This window comes from Bufo bufo, chromosome 8, assembly GCF_905171765.1.
Source record: "Bufo bufo chromosome 8, aBufBuf1.1, whole genome shotgun sequence".
NCBI lineage: Eukaryota > Metazoa > Chordata > Amphibia > Anura > Bufonidae > Bufo > Bufo bufo.
In genome coordinates, this window is record NC_053396.1 from 34,247,915 (window position 1) to 34,262,284 (window position 14,370).

The following is a 14,370-nucleotide window of genomic DNA, read 5'->3' on the forward strand; positions in this document are numbered from 1 at the left end:
TAATTATGCACACCTAATATAGGGTGTTGATGTCATTAGACCACACCTCTTCTCATTACAGAGATGCACATCACCTAATATGCTTAATTGGTAGTAGGCTTTCGAGCCTATACAGCTTGTAGTAAGACAACATGCATAAAGAGGATGATGTGGTCAAAATACTCATTTGCCTAATAATTCTGCACGCAGTGTAATAACTGATAAGCACATCCGCCTGTCAACTGAAAATGTTGAGCAGTTGACTCTTATAAAAATGAACAAGGCCTGGATTGCCCCTGACTTCTCTACTCCACCAGAGGAAAGCGGCTGAACCTAAAGGCACTCTAAATGTGGCTTTTATGGTGTATTGAATACACTGTATTCCAATGTACCCCTTCCACCACTAAAAAGGTTATATGGTTCAATCTCCCTTTTCTCGTCCTCCTCCTCCATCATATCAACATGCTTATTAGCCTGTCCTCGCTCCTAATGTTTTAGAGGGTCAGCTCAGCAGCAGGTCCTCACCCATAATGTTTTAGAGGGTCACCAGCAGACCCTCGCCAATAATGTTTTTGAGGGTCACCAGCAGGCCCTCAACCATAATGTTTTAGAGGGTCACAAGCAGGCCCTCGCCCATAATGTTTTTGAGGGCCACCAGCAGGCCCTCAACCATAATGTTTTTGAGAGTCACCAGCAGGCCCTTGTTCTTAATGTTTTAGAGGGTCAGATCAACAGCAGGCACTCGCCCCTAATTTTTTAAAGGGTCATCTCAGCAGCAGGCCCTTGCCCCTAATGTTTTAGAGGCTCAGACCAGCAGCAGGCACTCTCCCCTAATGTTTTAGAGGGTCAGCTCAGCAGCAGGCCCTCGCCCCTAAAGTTATAGATGATCAGATCAGCAACAGGCACTCGCCCCTCATGTTTTAGATGGTCACATCAGCAGCAGGGACTTGCCCCTAATGTTTTAGAGGGTCAGCTCAGCAGTAGGCCCTCGCCCCTAATGTTTTAAAAGGTCAGATCAGCAGCAGGCACAAGCCCCTAATGTTTTAGAGGGTCAGCTCAGCAGCAGGACCTCACCACTAATGTTTTACATGGTCAGATCAGCAGCAGGCACTCGCCCCTAATGTTTTAGATGGTCAGCTCAGTAAGAGACCCTTACCCCTTATGTTTTAGATGGTCAGATCAGCAGCAGGCACTCGCCTATAATGCTTTAAAGTTTCAAATCAGCAGCAGGCCCTCACCCCTAATGTTTTAGATGGTCAGATCCACAGCAGGCACTCGCCTATAATGTTTTAGAGGGTCAGCTTAGCAGCAGGCCCTCGCCCCTAATGTTTTAGAAGGTCAGATCAGCAGCAGGCCTTCGCCCCTAATCAGGGGCATAGCTAGAAGTGACTGGGCCCCACAGCAAATTTTTGTATGGGGCCCCTGCCCAATTTTCTATATTGAGCTCCTGTAAAGCACCTGTCCTTTCATTTTTGATTAAAAAAAAATCGTTTTTATTTGTATGCAAATTACCTTCCTAACGTGCCCAAGGGGCTGTCCCTCCGGCCGTTTGTGCCCAGCCGCGCCCATTATCGCCAAGCCCAGCTCCATCCGCTGTTAATTATTCACTGCTGTCCTCGTCTTTTTTTTTTTTCTAAGTGCGCCATAGTCTCGCGCATGCGCCGATGTTACTCACGTCCTGTGTCCTGGCAGCAGCCTCAAGTAATGTAATTGCGCATGCACCAGAAAGCGGAGAAAGCTAGTGCATGTGCGATTACACTACTTGAGGCTGTTGCCAGGACACCGCGCAGGCCCGGACTTGAGTAACATCAGTGCATGCGCAAGACTACGGCACACTTAGAAAAAAAAGACGAGGACAGCAGTGAATAATTAACAGCGGGACGGCGCTGGGCTTGGCGATAATGGGCACCGCTGGGCACAAACGGCCGGAGGGACAGCCCCTTGGGCACGTTAGGAAGGTAATTTGCATATAAAAAAAAACGATGAAACTTGACTAACACGCTACCGGACGCCGGGCCCCTTGTCAGCCCGGGCCCCAAGGCAGCCGCTTCCCCTGCTTCCCTGGTAGTTACGCCACTGCCCCTAATGTTTTAGATGGTCAGATCAGCAGCAGGCACTCACCCATAATGTTTTAGAGGGTCAGGTCAGCAGCAGGCCCTCGTCCCTAATATTTTAGATGGTCAGATCAGCAGGCCCTTGCTCCTAATATTTTAGAGGGTCACCAGCAGGCCATCAATCATAATTTTTCAAGGGTGTGTATGATGCCCTCCTTCATGTGTAATAAAGGGTGTATTGTAGTGCCGGTTTCTTGTACTTTTTGGCAGCCCTTTCACTTAGTGCATAGGCTTTATGAGTGTAGGAGTCCCACTACCTGAACAATTGTACTACAATGTGAATGAGGCCCTCCTTTATGTGATATACAGGTTTTATCAGAGTGCCTCTTCCTTGTAATTTTTGGCAGCACTTGCTTTTTTATATACAAGTAAATATACAGGAAAAAATGTTTCCTAACAATTTTAACTCTAAAATCGATTTTATGTTCTGTTTTGTGCAAATTATTATCAGTCTGTAAAATTGGCGTACTACTCGGGCAACATTGTTCCCCGCAGCGACCTGGGAGTACAAGATGCATCCAGACATCCTCCCCATGCTGTTCCCGAACCATTTCAGTGGCGTTTCCATCAATTTCTGGCCTTTTCCTATGAACCAGACACCCTCCCCTCTTCAGAGCAGGGGATGCCTGGTTTAATGCTCTGGTTCTCCCATTGACTTCCATTGTGCGGTAGAGCACCCGAGCATCCCGAGGTGTTCTACTCGAGCACTCGAGCACTTTGGTGCTCGACCAACACTAGTGGTCATCAAATAGTCTGAGATTTGGTGTACCCATCTTGAATGATAGAAGATGACCTCGAGAACTGCAACTAAAACACATGAAAAGGAGGACAACGTCTAAATGTTCTGTTTCTTCCAGAGGGTAGCTTTAAGGTATTATTGCACTACTTGATTGGCACAGTAGATGTTTCCATTTTTTTTATATATATATATTTTCTTTTTAAAAGCATATCTAGCCGGTGAGTAAAAGCCTACTTCATTCTACAGTTGAAGAATCTTACTTTTATTGGCCTTTGTATTGCCGCATGCCGTACAAATAATGCATTCCACACATTATATAGAATAAAAGAAAGAAGATAAGAAAGGCAAAGAAAGTAAAAAGGAAATTACGTGCGGCTTTGTTAACATTACATTTTACCATGGAAAAACATCTATTGCACATTCGAACATATCCATGAGGCACCACTGGCATCATATTTTTGACACTATACGGAATAGTAGACAATGTTATGCCATGCAGAGGCATACAGTAAAAATGTATACCACAGTTTTTTGTTTTTTTTTGTACTTCTGACTACTGACAATCTTGCGCCTGTGCCGTATGCTGTATGCCTTGAGGGTATGCAGTAGCTACCTAAAATGAATTTGACCATACAGTAAAAAACATTGTTGTAATGCATTTGATTTTACAGTGATTGCTGTGGTTTTGTGATGTGGTTATTGCAGTTTATAAAAGTGAAAAACATTTATGCTACATTTTTAACCTGGAAAAAATGCATGGCAAATAGCGAAATCCCAAAACAGCAGCAAACCTGGTGAAGCTAAGTGTGGTTTGAAAAAAAAATTTTTTATGCAACCATGTGGTTAAAAACATCTTATCTAGATACACCCTTAGAATCCGCAAAAAAATTGATGACTTCCGTGTTACATCCTTTTTTTTTTTTTTTTGATCCATTGTAACAATGCCTGTCCTTGTCCACCAAACGGACACAAATAGGACATGTTCTATTTTCTTGCGGAAGGGACTTGCGGACATACACTGTGTAATTTCAGTTTTTTTGTGGCCCCATTGAAATGAATGGTTCCACATACAGGCCGCAAAACAAAAAAATTTTTTTACAGACACGGACAAAAATACATTTGTTTGCATGAGCCCTTACACAGCTGCCAGAAAATATAAACCTAATACAAAAGTCCGAAGGCATCTCCACCAATGCAAAGTGAACCATCCAGCTCTGATTTTCTCTCAAGATTCATTCACGCAAGTGAGTCAAGAAAAAGAGACAGGACACGGACATCACCTGTGAGTGGTCTGTATAAAAGTGTGTCCATTTTCACAGACCAGATCACAAACTAGTTAAACAGAACAAGCCTTAACTCTTGCTGGCAGTATTTTTGTTTAGTAGTTTTACCAAGGAACTTTACTAGTTTCGTGTCAGTGTGTGGATTATGGAATTTTAGCTCACAATAAGGCCTCATGCACAGGAATGTACTTTCATTCCGTGTCCGTTCCGGGTTTTTTGTGGACCGCATACAGAAACAGGGCCGTCTTTAACGTGGGGCAAAAGGGGGAGCTGCCCCGGGCCCAGTTGCTTCTGGGGGGCCCAAAGCAGCTGCCTCTTGAGCCCACAAATTCAAAGACATCTATGATCCGGAGGACTGGGAAGCAGTGGAAGCTCTATACTTCTCGGCTGTGAAGGCTGCGCACATGTGAGGTCACCCTGTGACCTCACGCTGTGCACGTCAGTTCACAGCACAGCAGACTGAAGAGGAGGAAGGCCGAGAGCGGGCGGTGAGGAGCGGCAGTGTCCAGAGCAGGAAAGGTAAGTGTTTTTTTATTTATTTTACTTATGAGGCTGATGGAGGCACTGGGGGCTGAAGGGAGACATATGGGGGCTGAAATGAGGCATATGGGGGCTGATATGAGGCATATGGGGGCTGATATGAAACATATAGGGGCTAAAGAGATGCATATGGGGGCTGATATGAGACATATGGGGGCTGATATGTGGCATATGGGGGCTGATATGTGGCATATGGGGGCTGATATGAGGCACATGGGGGCTGATATGAGGCACATGGGGGCTGATATGAGGCATATGGGGGCTGATGAGGCATGGGGCTCTTATCTGAGGTCTGATTGGAGGTCATTCACATTGGGGTCTGAGCTGAGGTCTGATTGGGGGTCTGATCTGAGGTCTTATTGGGGTCTTATTAACATTGGGGGTCTGATTGGTGTACTGACCTGTGGTGTCATGAAAAATATTTTTTTCTTATTGTCCCCCTAGGTGCGTCTCATGGACCGATGCGTCTTATAGGGCGAAAAATACGGTACTTGCTTGCTCCTCCTCCCAACCTCCTCTGCCATTTACGTACGCCGCGCTGTTACTTCACGCTGAGGCACTGCAGCGCTGGGTTGAGCTGAGCCCCGATCTCCTTCCTGAACTGCAGAGGGGTGCCCACTTCCAGCCCTGAGCCCAGCTGCCCAGAGCATTGATCCTAAGCCTGCTAGAGTCTTCAGAACTGTAAGTATTTACAGTAATTCACTGTAAGCTATAAAGCTACCGGTATATTATATATATTACTTGTTTTATGTGAGTAAGGGTGCTGGGTGGTTGAAGAAGGGGGGATGGAGAAGGGGGAAGGAGTAGTACTGTACTATCTGCACATTGTAAAAAAAAAAAAAAAGTAATCTGCAAAATACTATATATTTGTGTCAGAAGTTGTGGTTTTTTAATTTTTAGAATAATGATACAGCCATTTTATTTGATACTTTTGTGCTGAATCTTTTTTCCCCTCTATACAGGGAGTTCAGAATTATTAGGCAAGTTGTATTTTTGAGGATTAATTTTATTATTGAACAACAACCATGTTCTCAATGAACCCAAAAAACTCATTAATATCAAAGCTGAATATTTTTGGAAGTAGTTTTTAGTTTGTTTTTAGTTTTAGCTATTTTAGGGGGATATCTGTGTGTGCAGGTGACTATTACTGTGCATAATTATTAGGCAACTTAACAAAAAAGAAATATATACCCATTTCAATTATTTATTTTTACCAGTGAAACCAATATAACATCTCAACATTCACAAATATACATTTCTGACATTCAAAAACAAAAACAAATCAGTGACCAATATAGCCACCTTTCTTTGCAAGGACACTCAAAAGCCTGCCATCCATGGATTCTGTCAGTGTTTTGATCTGTTCACCATCAATATTGCGTGCAGCAGCAACCACAGCCTCCCAGACACTGTTCAGAGAGGTGTACTGTTTTCCCTCCTTGTAAATCTCACATTTGATGATGGACCACAGGTTCTCAATGGGGTTCAGATCAGGTGAACAAGGAGGCCAGGTCATTAGATTTTCTTCTTTTATACCCTTTCTTGCCAGCCACGCTGTGGAGTACTTGGACGCGTGTGATGGAGCATTGTCCTGCATGAAAATCATGTTTTTCTTGAAGGATGCAGGCTTCTTCCTGTACCACTGCTTGAAGAAGGTGTCTTCCAGAAACTGGCAGTAGGACTGGGAGTTGAGCTTGACTCCATCCTCAACCCGAAAAGGCCCCACAAGCTCATCTTTGATGATACCAGCCCAAACCAGTACTCCACCTCCACCTTGCTGGCGTCTGAGTCGGACTGGAGCTCTCTGCCCTTTACCAATCCAGCCACGGGCCCATCCATCTGGCCCATCAAGACTCACTCTCATTTCATCAGTCCATAAAACCTTAGAAAAATCAGTCTTGAGATATTTCTTGGCCCAGTCTTGACGTTTCAGCTTGTGTGTCTTGTTCAGTGGTGGTCGTATTTCAGCCTTTCTTACCTTGGCCATGTCTCTGAGTATTGCACACCTTGTGCTTTTAAGCACTCCAGTGATGTTGCAGCTCTGAAATATGGCCAAACTGGTGGCAAGTGGCATCTTGGCAGCTGCACGCTTGACTTTTCTCAGTTCATGGGCAGTTATTTTGCGCCTTGGTTTTTCCACACGCTTCTTGCGACCCTGTTGACTATTTTGAATGAAACGCTTGATTGTTCGATGATCACGCTTCAGAAGCTTTGCAATTTTAAGAGTGCTGCATCCCTCTGCAAGATATCTCACTATTTTTGACTTTTCTGAGCCTGTCAAGTCCTTCTTTTGACCCATTTTGCCAAAGGAAAGGAAGTTGCCTAATAATTATGCACACCTAATATAGGGTGTTGATGTCATTAGACCACACCCCTTCTCATTACAGAAATGCACATCACCTAATATGCTTAATTGGTAGTTGGCTTTCAAGCCTATACAGCTTGGAGTAAGACAACATGCATAAAGAGGATGATGTGTTCAAAATACTCATTTGCCTAATAATTCTGCACGCAGTGTATTAAGGGACACTATAGTCACCAGAACAACAGCTAAACTAAGTAGTTCTGGTGGCTAGAGCATGTCTCTGCAAGCTTTTTAATGTAAACACTGCCTTTTCAGAAAAAAGGCAGCATTTACATTACTGCCAAGGGACACCTCTAGTGGCCACTCATCAGACGGCCACTAGATGTGCTTACTAGTTCAGTGTTGCACAATAGTAATGGACGAACATCGCCCAGGACAATTCGCGAACGTGATCGCGCCAACGCGATCAAATGTTCGTGAACCGCAAGTTTGCGGCAGGCCCCATTCACCTTAATGGCAGGCGAACCTGAAAAACCTTCAGGTCATATTTGCAGCCACCTAATACTTACTAGAAGTGCACAAATCATCCCACAACATGGACAGTGAAATACCAGAGGGTGGTCAATGGCAATTTTTATGTGTATTAAAGGGAAACTGTCAAAAATGTGCCCTGCTGGAGCCTAGCAAATTTTTATTTTTATTTTAGACCATGGGAGTACAGACCCCAAACATTAGGCATTCACCGGACAGAAAAGAACAATTGATAATGTAGCTGGAGGTACATTAGGCGGTCATAGGATATCAATTTTATTGCAGGCCAGTGGACTACAGGCCCCAAAAATTATTAATTCACCATACAGAAACGAACAAGTGATTATGTGACTGGAGGTATATTAGACGGTCATTGGATATCAATTTTAATGCAGGCCAGTGGAGTACAGGCCCCAAACATTAGGCATTCTCCAGACAGAAAACATCAAGTTATTATGTGGCTGGAGGTATATTAGACGGTCGATGGATATCAATTTTACTGCAGGCCATTGGACTACAGGCCCCAAAAATTATGCATTCACCGTACAGAAAAGATCAAGTGATTATTTGGCTGGAGGTATATTAGACAGTCGATGGATATCAATTTCACTGCAGGCCGGTGGACTACAGGCCCCAAAAATTATTCATTCACTGTACACAAAAGAACAATTGATAATGCGGCTGGAGGTACATTAGGCGGTCGCTGTAAAACAATTTTACTGTTGGCCAGTTAGATTACAGGCCCCAAAAATTATGCATTCACCGTACAGAAAAGATCAAGTGATTATGTGGCTGGAGGTATATTAGACGGTCAATGTATATCAATTTTACTGCAGGCCGGTGGACTACAGGCCCCAAAAATTATTAATTCACCGGACAGTACAATACATGTCCTTTACGGCCCACTGGGTAAATGTGGATCCTGCCCAGTGATTATGTGGCTGGAGGTATATTAGGCAGTCATTGGATAACAACTTTACTGCAGGCCAGTGGTGTACAGGCCCCAAACATTAGGCATTCACCGTACAGAAAAGAACAAGTGTTTATGTGGCTGGAGGTATATTAGACGGTCATTGAATATCAATTTTACTGCAGGCCGGTGGACTACAGGCCCCAAAAATTATTAATTCACCGGACAGTACAATACATGTCCTTTACGGCCCACTGGGTAAATGTGGATCCTGCCCAGTGATTATGTGGCTGGAGGTATATTAGGCAGTCATTGGATAACAACTTTACTGCAGGCCAGTGGTGTACAGGCCCCAAACATTAGGCATTCACCGGACAGAAAAGAACAAGTGTTTATGTGGCTGGAGGTATATTAGACGGTAATTGAATATCAATTTTACTGCAGGCCATTGGAGTACAGGCCCCAAACATTAGGCATTCACTGTACAGAAAACATCAAGTGATAATGTAGCTAGAGGTATATTAGACGGTCATTGGATAACAATTTTACTTCAGGCCAGTGGAGTACAGGCCCCAAAAATTATTAATTCAACATACAGAAAAGGACAAGTGATTATGTATATCAAACCAGTTGCACTTAGTTGTTCCAATAGTGTTTGTCACTCTGTATAGCTGCAGTATTGCAGCAGAACCGCACACAACTGCTGCATAATACAAATGCACTATAATATACTTTCTATGTTAGAAAATATATTATAAGTATATCACACCCCTCTGTATGTCACACCTATCAATAACACACTTATACCAGGGCAGTAAAAGGACTTTTGTGGCCCTATTAGCTAGCGTTTGGTGTCCCTAACAGTCTGTCCCTGCCCCACACAGCAACCTCTCCCTACACTGGCAAAAGACTGAATGTAAAATGGCAGCCAGATCGGGTTTATTTATAAGGTAGGGGCTATGTCCATGTGCTGAAACGTCCGAATTGGCTGTCCTGTCCCACCTGATGGATGTGTCATGGGTCAAAGTTCAGCGCTATGCAAAAAAATATGGCGCGTGCGAATATCGCCATGTGTTTATATGTTCGGCGAATCGCGAACGAGCAAAGTTTGCCACAAAACGATCGCCGGGCAAACCGCAAGGCCATCTCTATTGCACAACATGCAACGCTAGCATTCACTCTAAACACTCTTCATAGAAATGCATTGGTTCAAAGCATCTCTATGAAGCCACGCATGCGCAATAGCCTCTCAATGCTTCCCTATGGGAAAGCAGTGGGTTGGCAATGATATACTTACACACTGTACATTCCTGTGACTTATATTGCTGTAGAGCTTGCGATACTCACACACTGCACTTTTCTATGCATTTTATTGCTGCGGTGATCTGTGATGTACGAAGGCAGTATCCAGGGGGCCCAAATAAATTCTTGCCCACGGTCCAATCAATATTAAAGACAGCCCTGTACGGAACCATTCATTTCAATGGGTTTGCAAAAAAAACGGAAGGTACTCTGTGTGCATTCTGTTTCCGTATGTCCGTATTTCCGTTCCCGCAAAAAAATAGAACATGTCCTATTATTGTCCGCATTACGGACAAGTATAGTACTGTTCTATTAGGGGCCAACTGTTCCGATCCGCTAAATACGGAATGCACGTGGATGTCATCCGTATTTTTTGCGGACCGCAAAATACATATGGTCGTGTGCATGAGGCCTAAGTATGCAATAATAAAAAATGCCCGCAAAATTGTCTATAGCCTTTACGTCTGTTTTAATATATGAAGTCCATGCCTTTGAAGTGATCCATTAGATCCAGTTGTTTTGATCACTTATAATTTTACCATCTGGGGTCACTATACTTTTTGTGCCATTTATGTGATTCTAAGGCTGGTTTCACACGGGCGTTGCGGGAAAAGATGCGGGTGCGTTGCGGGAACATGCGCAATTTTTCTGCGCGAGTGCAAAACATTGTAATGAAGTTTTGAAGGCGCGTGAGAAAAATCGCGCATGTTTGGTACCCAAACCCGAACTTCTTCACAGAAGTTTGGGCTTGGGATCGGTGTTCTGTAGATTGTATTATTTTCCCTTATAACATGGTTATAAGGGAAAATAATAGCATTCTGAATACAGAATGCTAAGTAAAATAGGGCTGGAGGGGTTAAAAAAATATGAAATTTTTTTTAACTCACCTTAATCCACTTGTTCGTGCAGCCCGCATCTCTTCTGTCTTTAACTGTGAGCAATAGGACCTTTGATGATGTCACTGCGTTCATCACATGGTCCATCACATGATCCATCACCATAGTGATGGATCATGTGATGAGCGTAGTGATGTCATCAAAGGTCCTATTGCTCACAGTTAAAGACAGAAGAGATGCCAGCTGCGCGAACAAGTGGATTAAGGTGAGTTAATTTATTATTATATTTTTTTAACCCCTCCAGCGCTATTTTACTTAGCATTCTGTATTCAGAATGCTATTATTTTCCCTTATAACCATGTTATAAGGGGAAATAATAATGATCGGGTCCCCATCCCGATTGTCACCTAGCAACCGTGCATGAAAATCGCACCGCATCCGCACTTCTATGGGGCCTGCGTTGCGTGAAAAACGCAGAATATAGAACATGCTGCGATTTTCACGCAACGCACAAGTGATGCGTGAAAATCACAGCTCGTGTGCACAGCCCCATAGAAATGAATGGGTCAGGATTCAGTGCGGGTGCAATGCGTTCAACTCACGCATCGCATCCGCGCGGAATACTCGCCCGTGTAAAAGGGGCCTAAGAGCTGAGTATAGGAACACGGCTTAATTATTGTGCCTTAGGGCTCATTTTGTCCAATCCATACTTATTGCGTGTCGGATGCAGACCCATTTACTTCAATGGGGCCACAAAATATGTCCCAGCAAAAAATAGAACATGTCCTATTCTTGTCCATTTTACGGACAAGGAAAGGACAGTTCTACCAATGGCTGGATGTTCAGTAAACGAAATACACATGGCTAGTATCTGTGTTTTGCAGATCTGCGATTTCCGAACTGCAAAACACCAACAGTCGTGTGCATGAGCCCTCACTCAGTAGGAGCAGGTTGGCCCTGCACCCTCTGAGTCAAGAGTGCTGTGTATTCTGAGTACATCAGCCAGTGAGTCTGGAGTTAGCAGCCAAACTGAAAGGATGCTGCCTCATGTCCGTCCAGTGGGAACCCTACTCCAAGAGACACACCATCCCTGGAAGCTGCTAAGAACTATCTAAAGCTTCTGAAAGAAAGAGAGCAGACATTTTGCAGACTGTCGAGAATCACTTAATAAAGGTAACACGTGTTTATGGTTTTGGACTTTGCTGCTTGTGGAGAGGGTATATTGCTTCAGCGCCGAACACACTTTGGAGAAGGATTGCCCATCAGATCTAATTTCTGGTGGGAATTGCAGTGTTTATGAGACCTGATTTTCATGCCTGTGATTATTTGGGAAGATTGCAAAGTATATTCAGAGAGGTAGCATACAGAGTGGTTACCCATGTACAGCCTTGGAAAGATTGTGTGTGTAATTTGGAGTGACTGAACTACCTCTTGTACTGCAACACCTATTATCCTCAGTAAAGAGACTGTTGTCTGTTTCAACTAAACTGGGCCAGATCATTGCATCATCCTTTCGCCACCCCTGCACTATCCCTCCTGCCTTGCACTGGGCCAACTCTTCACCATCAAGGGCACCCCATCTATCACAGACAGCAACGCTCAGGAGGCCAACGGGGTGTCCTGATGGAATAATCAATGCTCTCTCCTTTCACTACATGCCAGGGGGACAGCCAGTGTGAGGACTGCCACCATAAACTGTGAGTACAACTTCCACCATCATAGCCAATACCACTCCTCCCATCTTTGCCTCCCCTCCTATTAGCTGCATTTTGGTCATATGATAGCTACAGGTTCATGGTTCATTACAGCTCTGATGTATATGTTGTAACTGTAATCAGTCCTGCACCTGTGCATATACACTCACCTAAAGAATTATTAGGAACACCATACTAATACGGTGTTGGACCCCCTTTTGCCTTCAGAACTGCCTTAATTCTACGTGGCATTGATTCAACAAGGTGCTGATAGCATTCTTTAGAAATGTTGGCCCATATTGATAGGATAGCATCTTGCAGTTGATGGAGATTTGAGGGATGCACATCCAGGGCACGAAGCTCCCATTCCACCACATCCCAAAGATGCTCTATTGGGTTGAGATCTGGTGACTGTGGGGGCCATTTTAGTACAGTGAACTCATTGTCATGTTCAAGAAACTAATTTGAAATGATTGAATGCTGGAAGTAGCCATCAGAGGATGGGTAAATGTTCTCATTCTGTTTACGCCAAATTCGGACTCTACCATTTGAATGTCTCAACAGGAATCGAGACTCATCAGACCAGGCAACATTTTTCCAGTCTTCAACAGTCCAATTTTGGTGAGCTTGTGCAAATTGTAGCCTCTTTTTCCTATTTGTAGTGGAGATGAGTGGTACCCGGTGGGGTCTTCTGCTGTTGTAGCCCATCCGCCTCAAGGTTGTGTGTGTTGTGGCTTCACAAATGCTTTGCTGCATACCTCGGTTGTAACAAGTGGTTATTTCAGTCAACGTTGCTCTTCTATCAGCTTGAATCAGTCGGCCCATTCTCCCCTGACCTCTAGCATCAACAAGGCATTTTTGCCCACAGGACTGCCGCATACTGGATGTTTTTCCCTTTTCACACCATTCTTTGTAAACCCTAGAAATGGTTGTGCGTGAAAATCCCAGTAACTGAGCAGATTGTGAAATACTCAGACCGGCCGTCTGGCACCAACAACCATGCCATGCTCAAAATTGCTTAAATCACCTTTCTTTCCCATTCTGACATTCAGTTTGGAGTTCAGGAGATTGTCTTGACCAGGACCACACCCCTAAATGGATTGAAGCAACTGCCATGTGATTGGTTGACTAGATAATTGCATTAATGAGAAATAGAACAGGTGTTCCTAATAATTCTTTAGGTGAGTGTATGTACCAAGGAACATTGCCGAGAACCAGACTGAAGAAAGGATGTGGTTTGTGCAAACCTCACTCAAAAGTGGGCGTCCTGAGGCAATTTGGGGGTGTTCACAGGTGGTCTCAGAGTAGGGCAATAATTCTCTATTTTTGGCCAGGCAGTATGTGTGTCCATCTTATGACTAGGACAGATGTTTATCCACTTGGAGTAGACAACTAACCATTTAACATGTATAGTGTCAAGAATAAATGATTTAGTCAAATCAGAAAACCTTTTTTAATACATGTGACAACATGTAAGCAGTAAAACTATAAATCAAAAGGAAAATAAATAAATCCTCATTTTACCTACTTCCATGTTACCCCCATTGTTTGCTCTGCCCAGCAACTGACTATGGTTGGGACTGTACCTTAGGTAGTGTGATTGGAAGTTATTCATTAAAGTACAGATCCTTTTATGTGACTTCTTTGTGTTAAAAGGTCACTGATCAATTTGTGGCCATCAACATAAGTTTGTACTATATATATGGTTTGAGAGTATACATACATATAAAATAAAGCATATCTACAGCCTACCTACCCTCCCAGTCCATGATACCTCTGTACAATTTCTAGTTTTTACAATTTTCGTATGGACAACCTCTTCAACCTCTTTAAATCTCCATAAAAATTATGTAATATTGAAAAGAAATTGAAAAAAAAAATGATATATATATATATATATATATATATATATATATACACACACACACAATATCTCACCCCATCCAGTAATGTAGTAAAATTTCATTCTTCTATCTTCACTCATGTTCACAGCAACAACTTTACTCCATAATAGTAATCCTTCAACCAACATCCATGCAAAGGCAGCCATAAAAAACAGATGAAGACATGCTGTAACTGTAACACACGCAACCTGTCATTGGAGATGAAAAAGAATATAATAAAATAAAAGTAAAAA

General features: G+C 43.3%; 1 protein-coding gene across 1 annotated transcript in view; it reads right to left on the reverse strand.

Moving 5' to 3' along the window:
• The window catches only part of ADGRD2 (adhesion G protein-coupled receptor D2), a 388,936-nt gene that overhangs the window by 250,904 nt on the left and 123,662 nt on the right, over positions 1-14,370 (reverse strand). Inside the window, exon 17 of the mRNA XM_040406278.1 lies at positions 14,172-14,325. Within this exon, the coding sequence (XP_040262212.1) occupies positions 14,172-14,325 (154 nt within the window). The remainder of the gene's footprint in view (positions 1-14,171; positions 14,326-14,370) is intronic.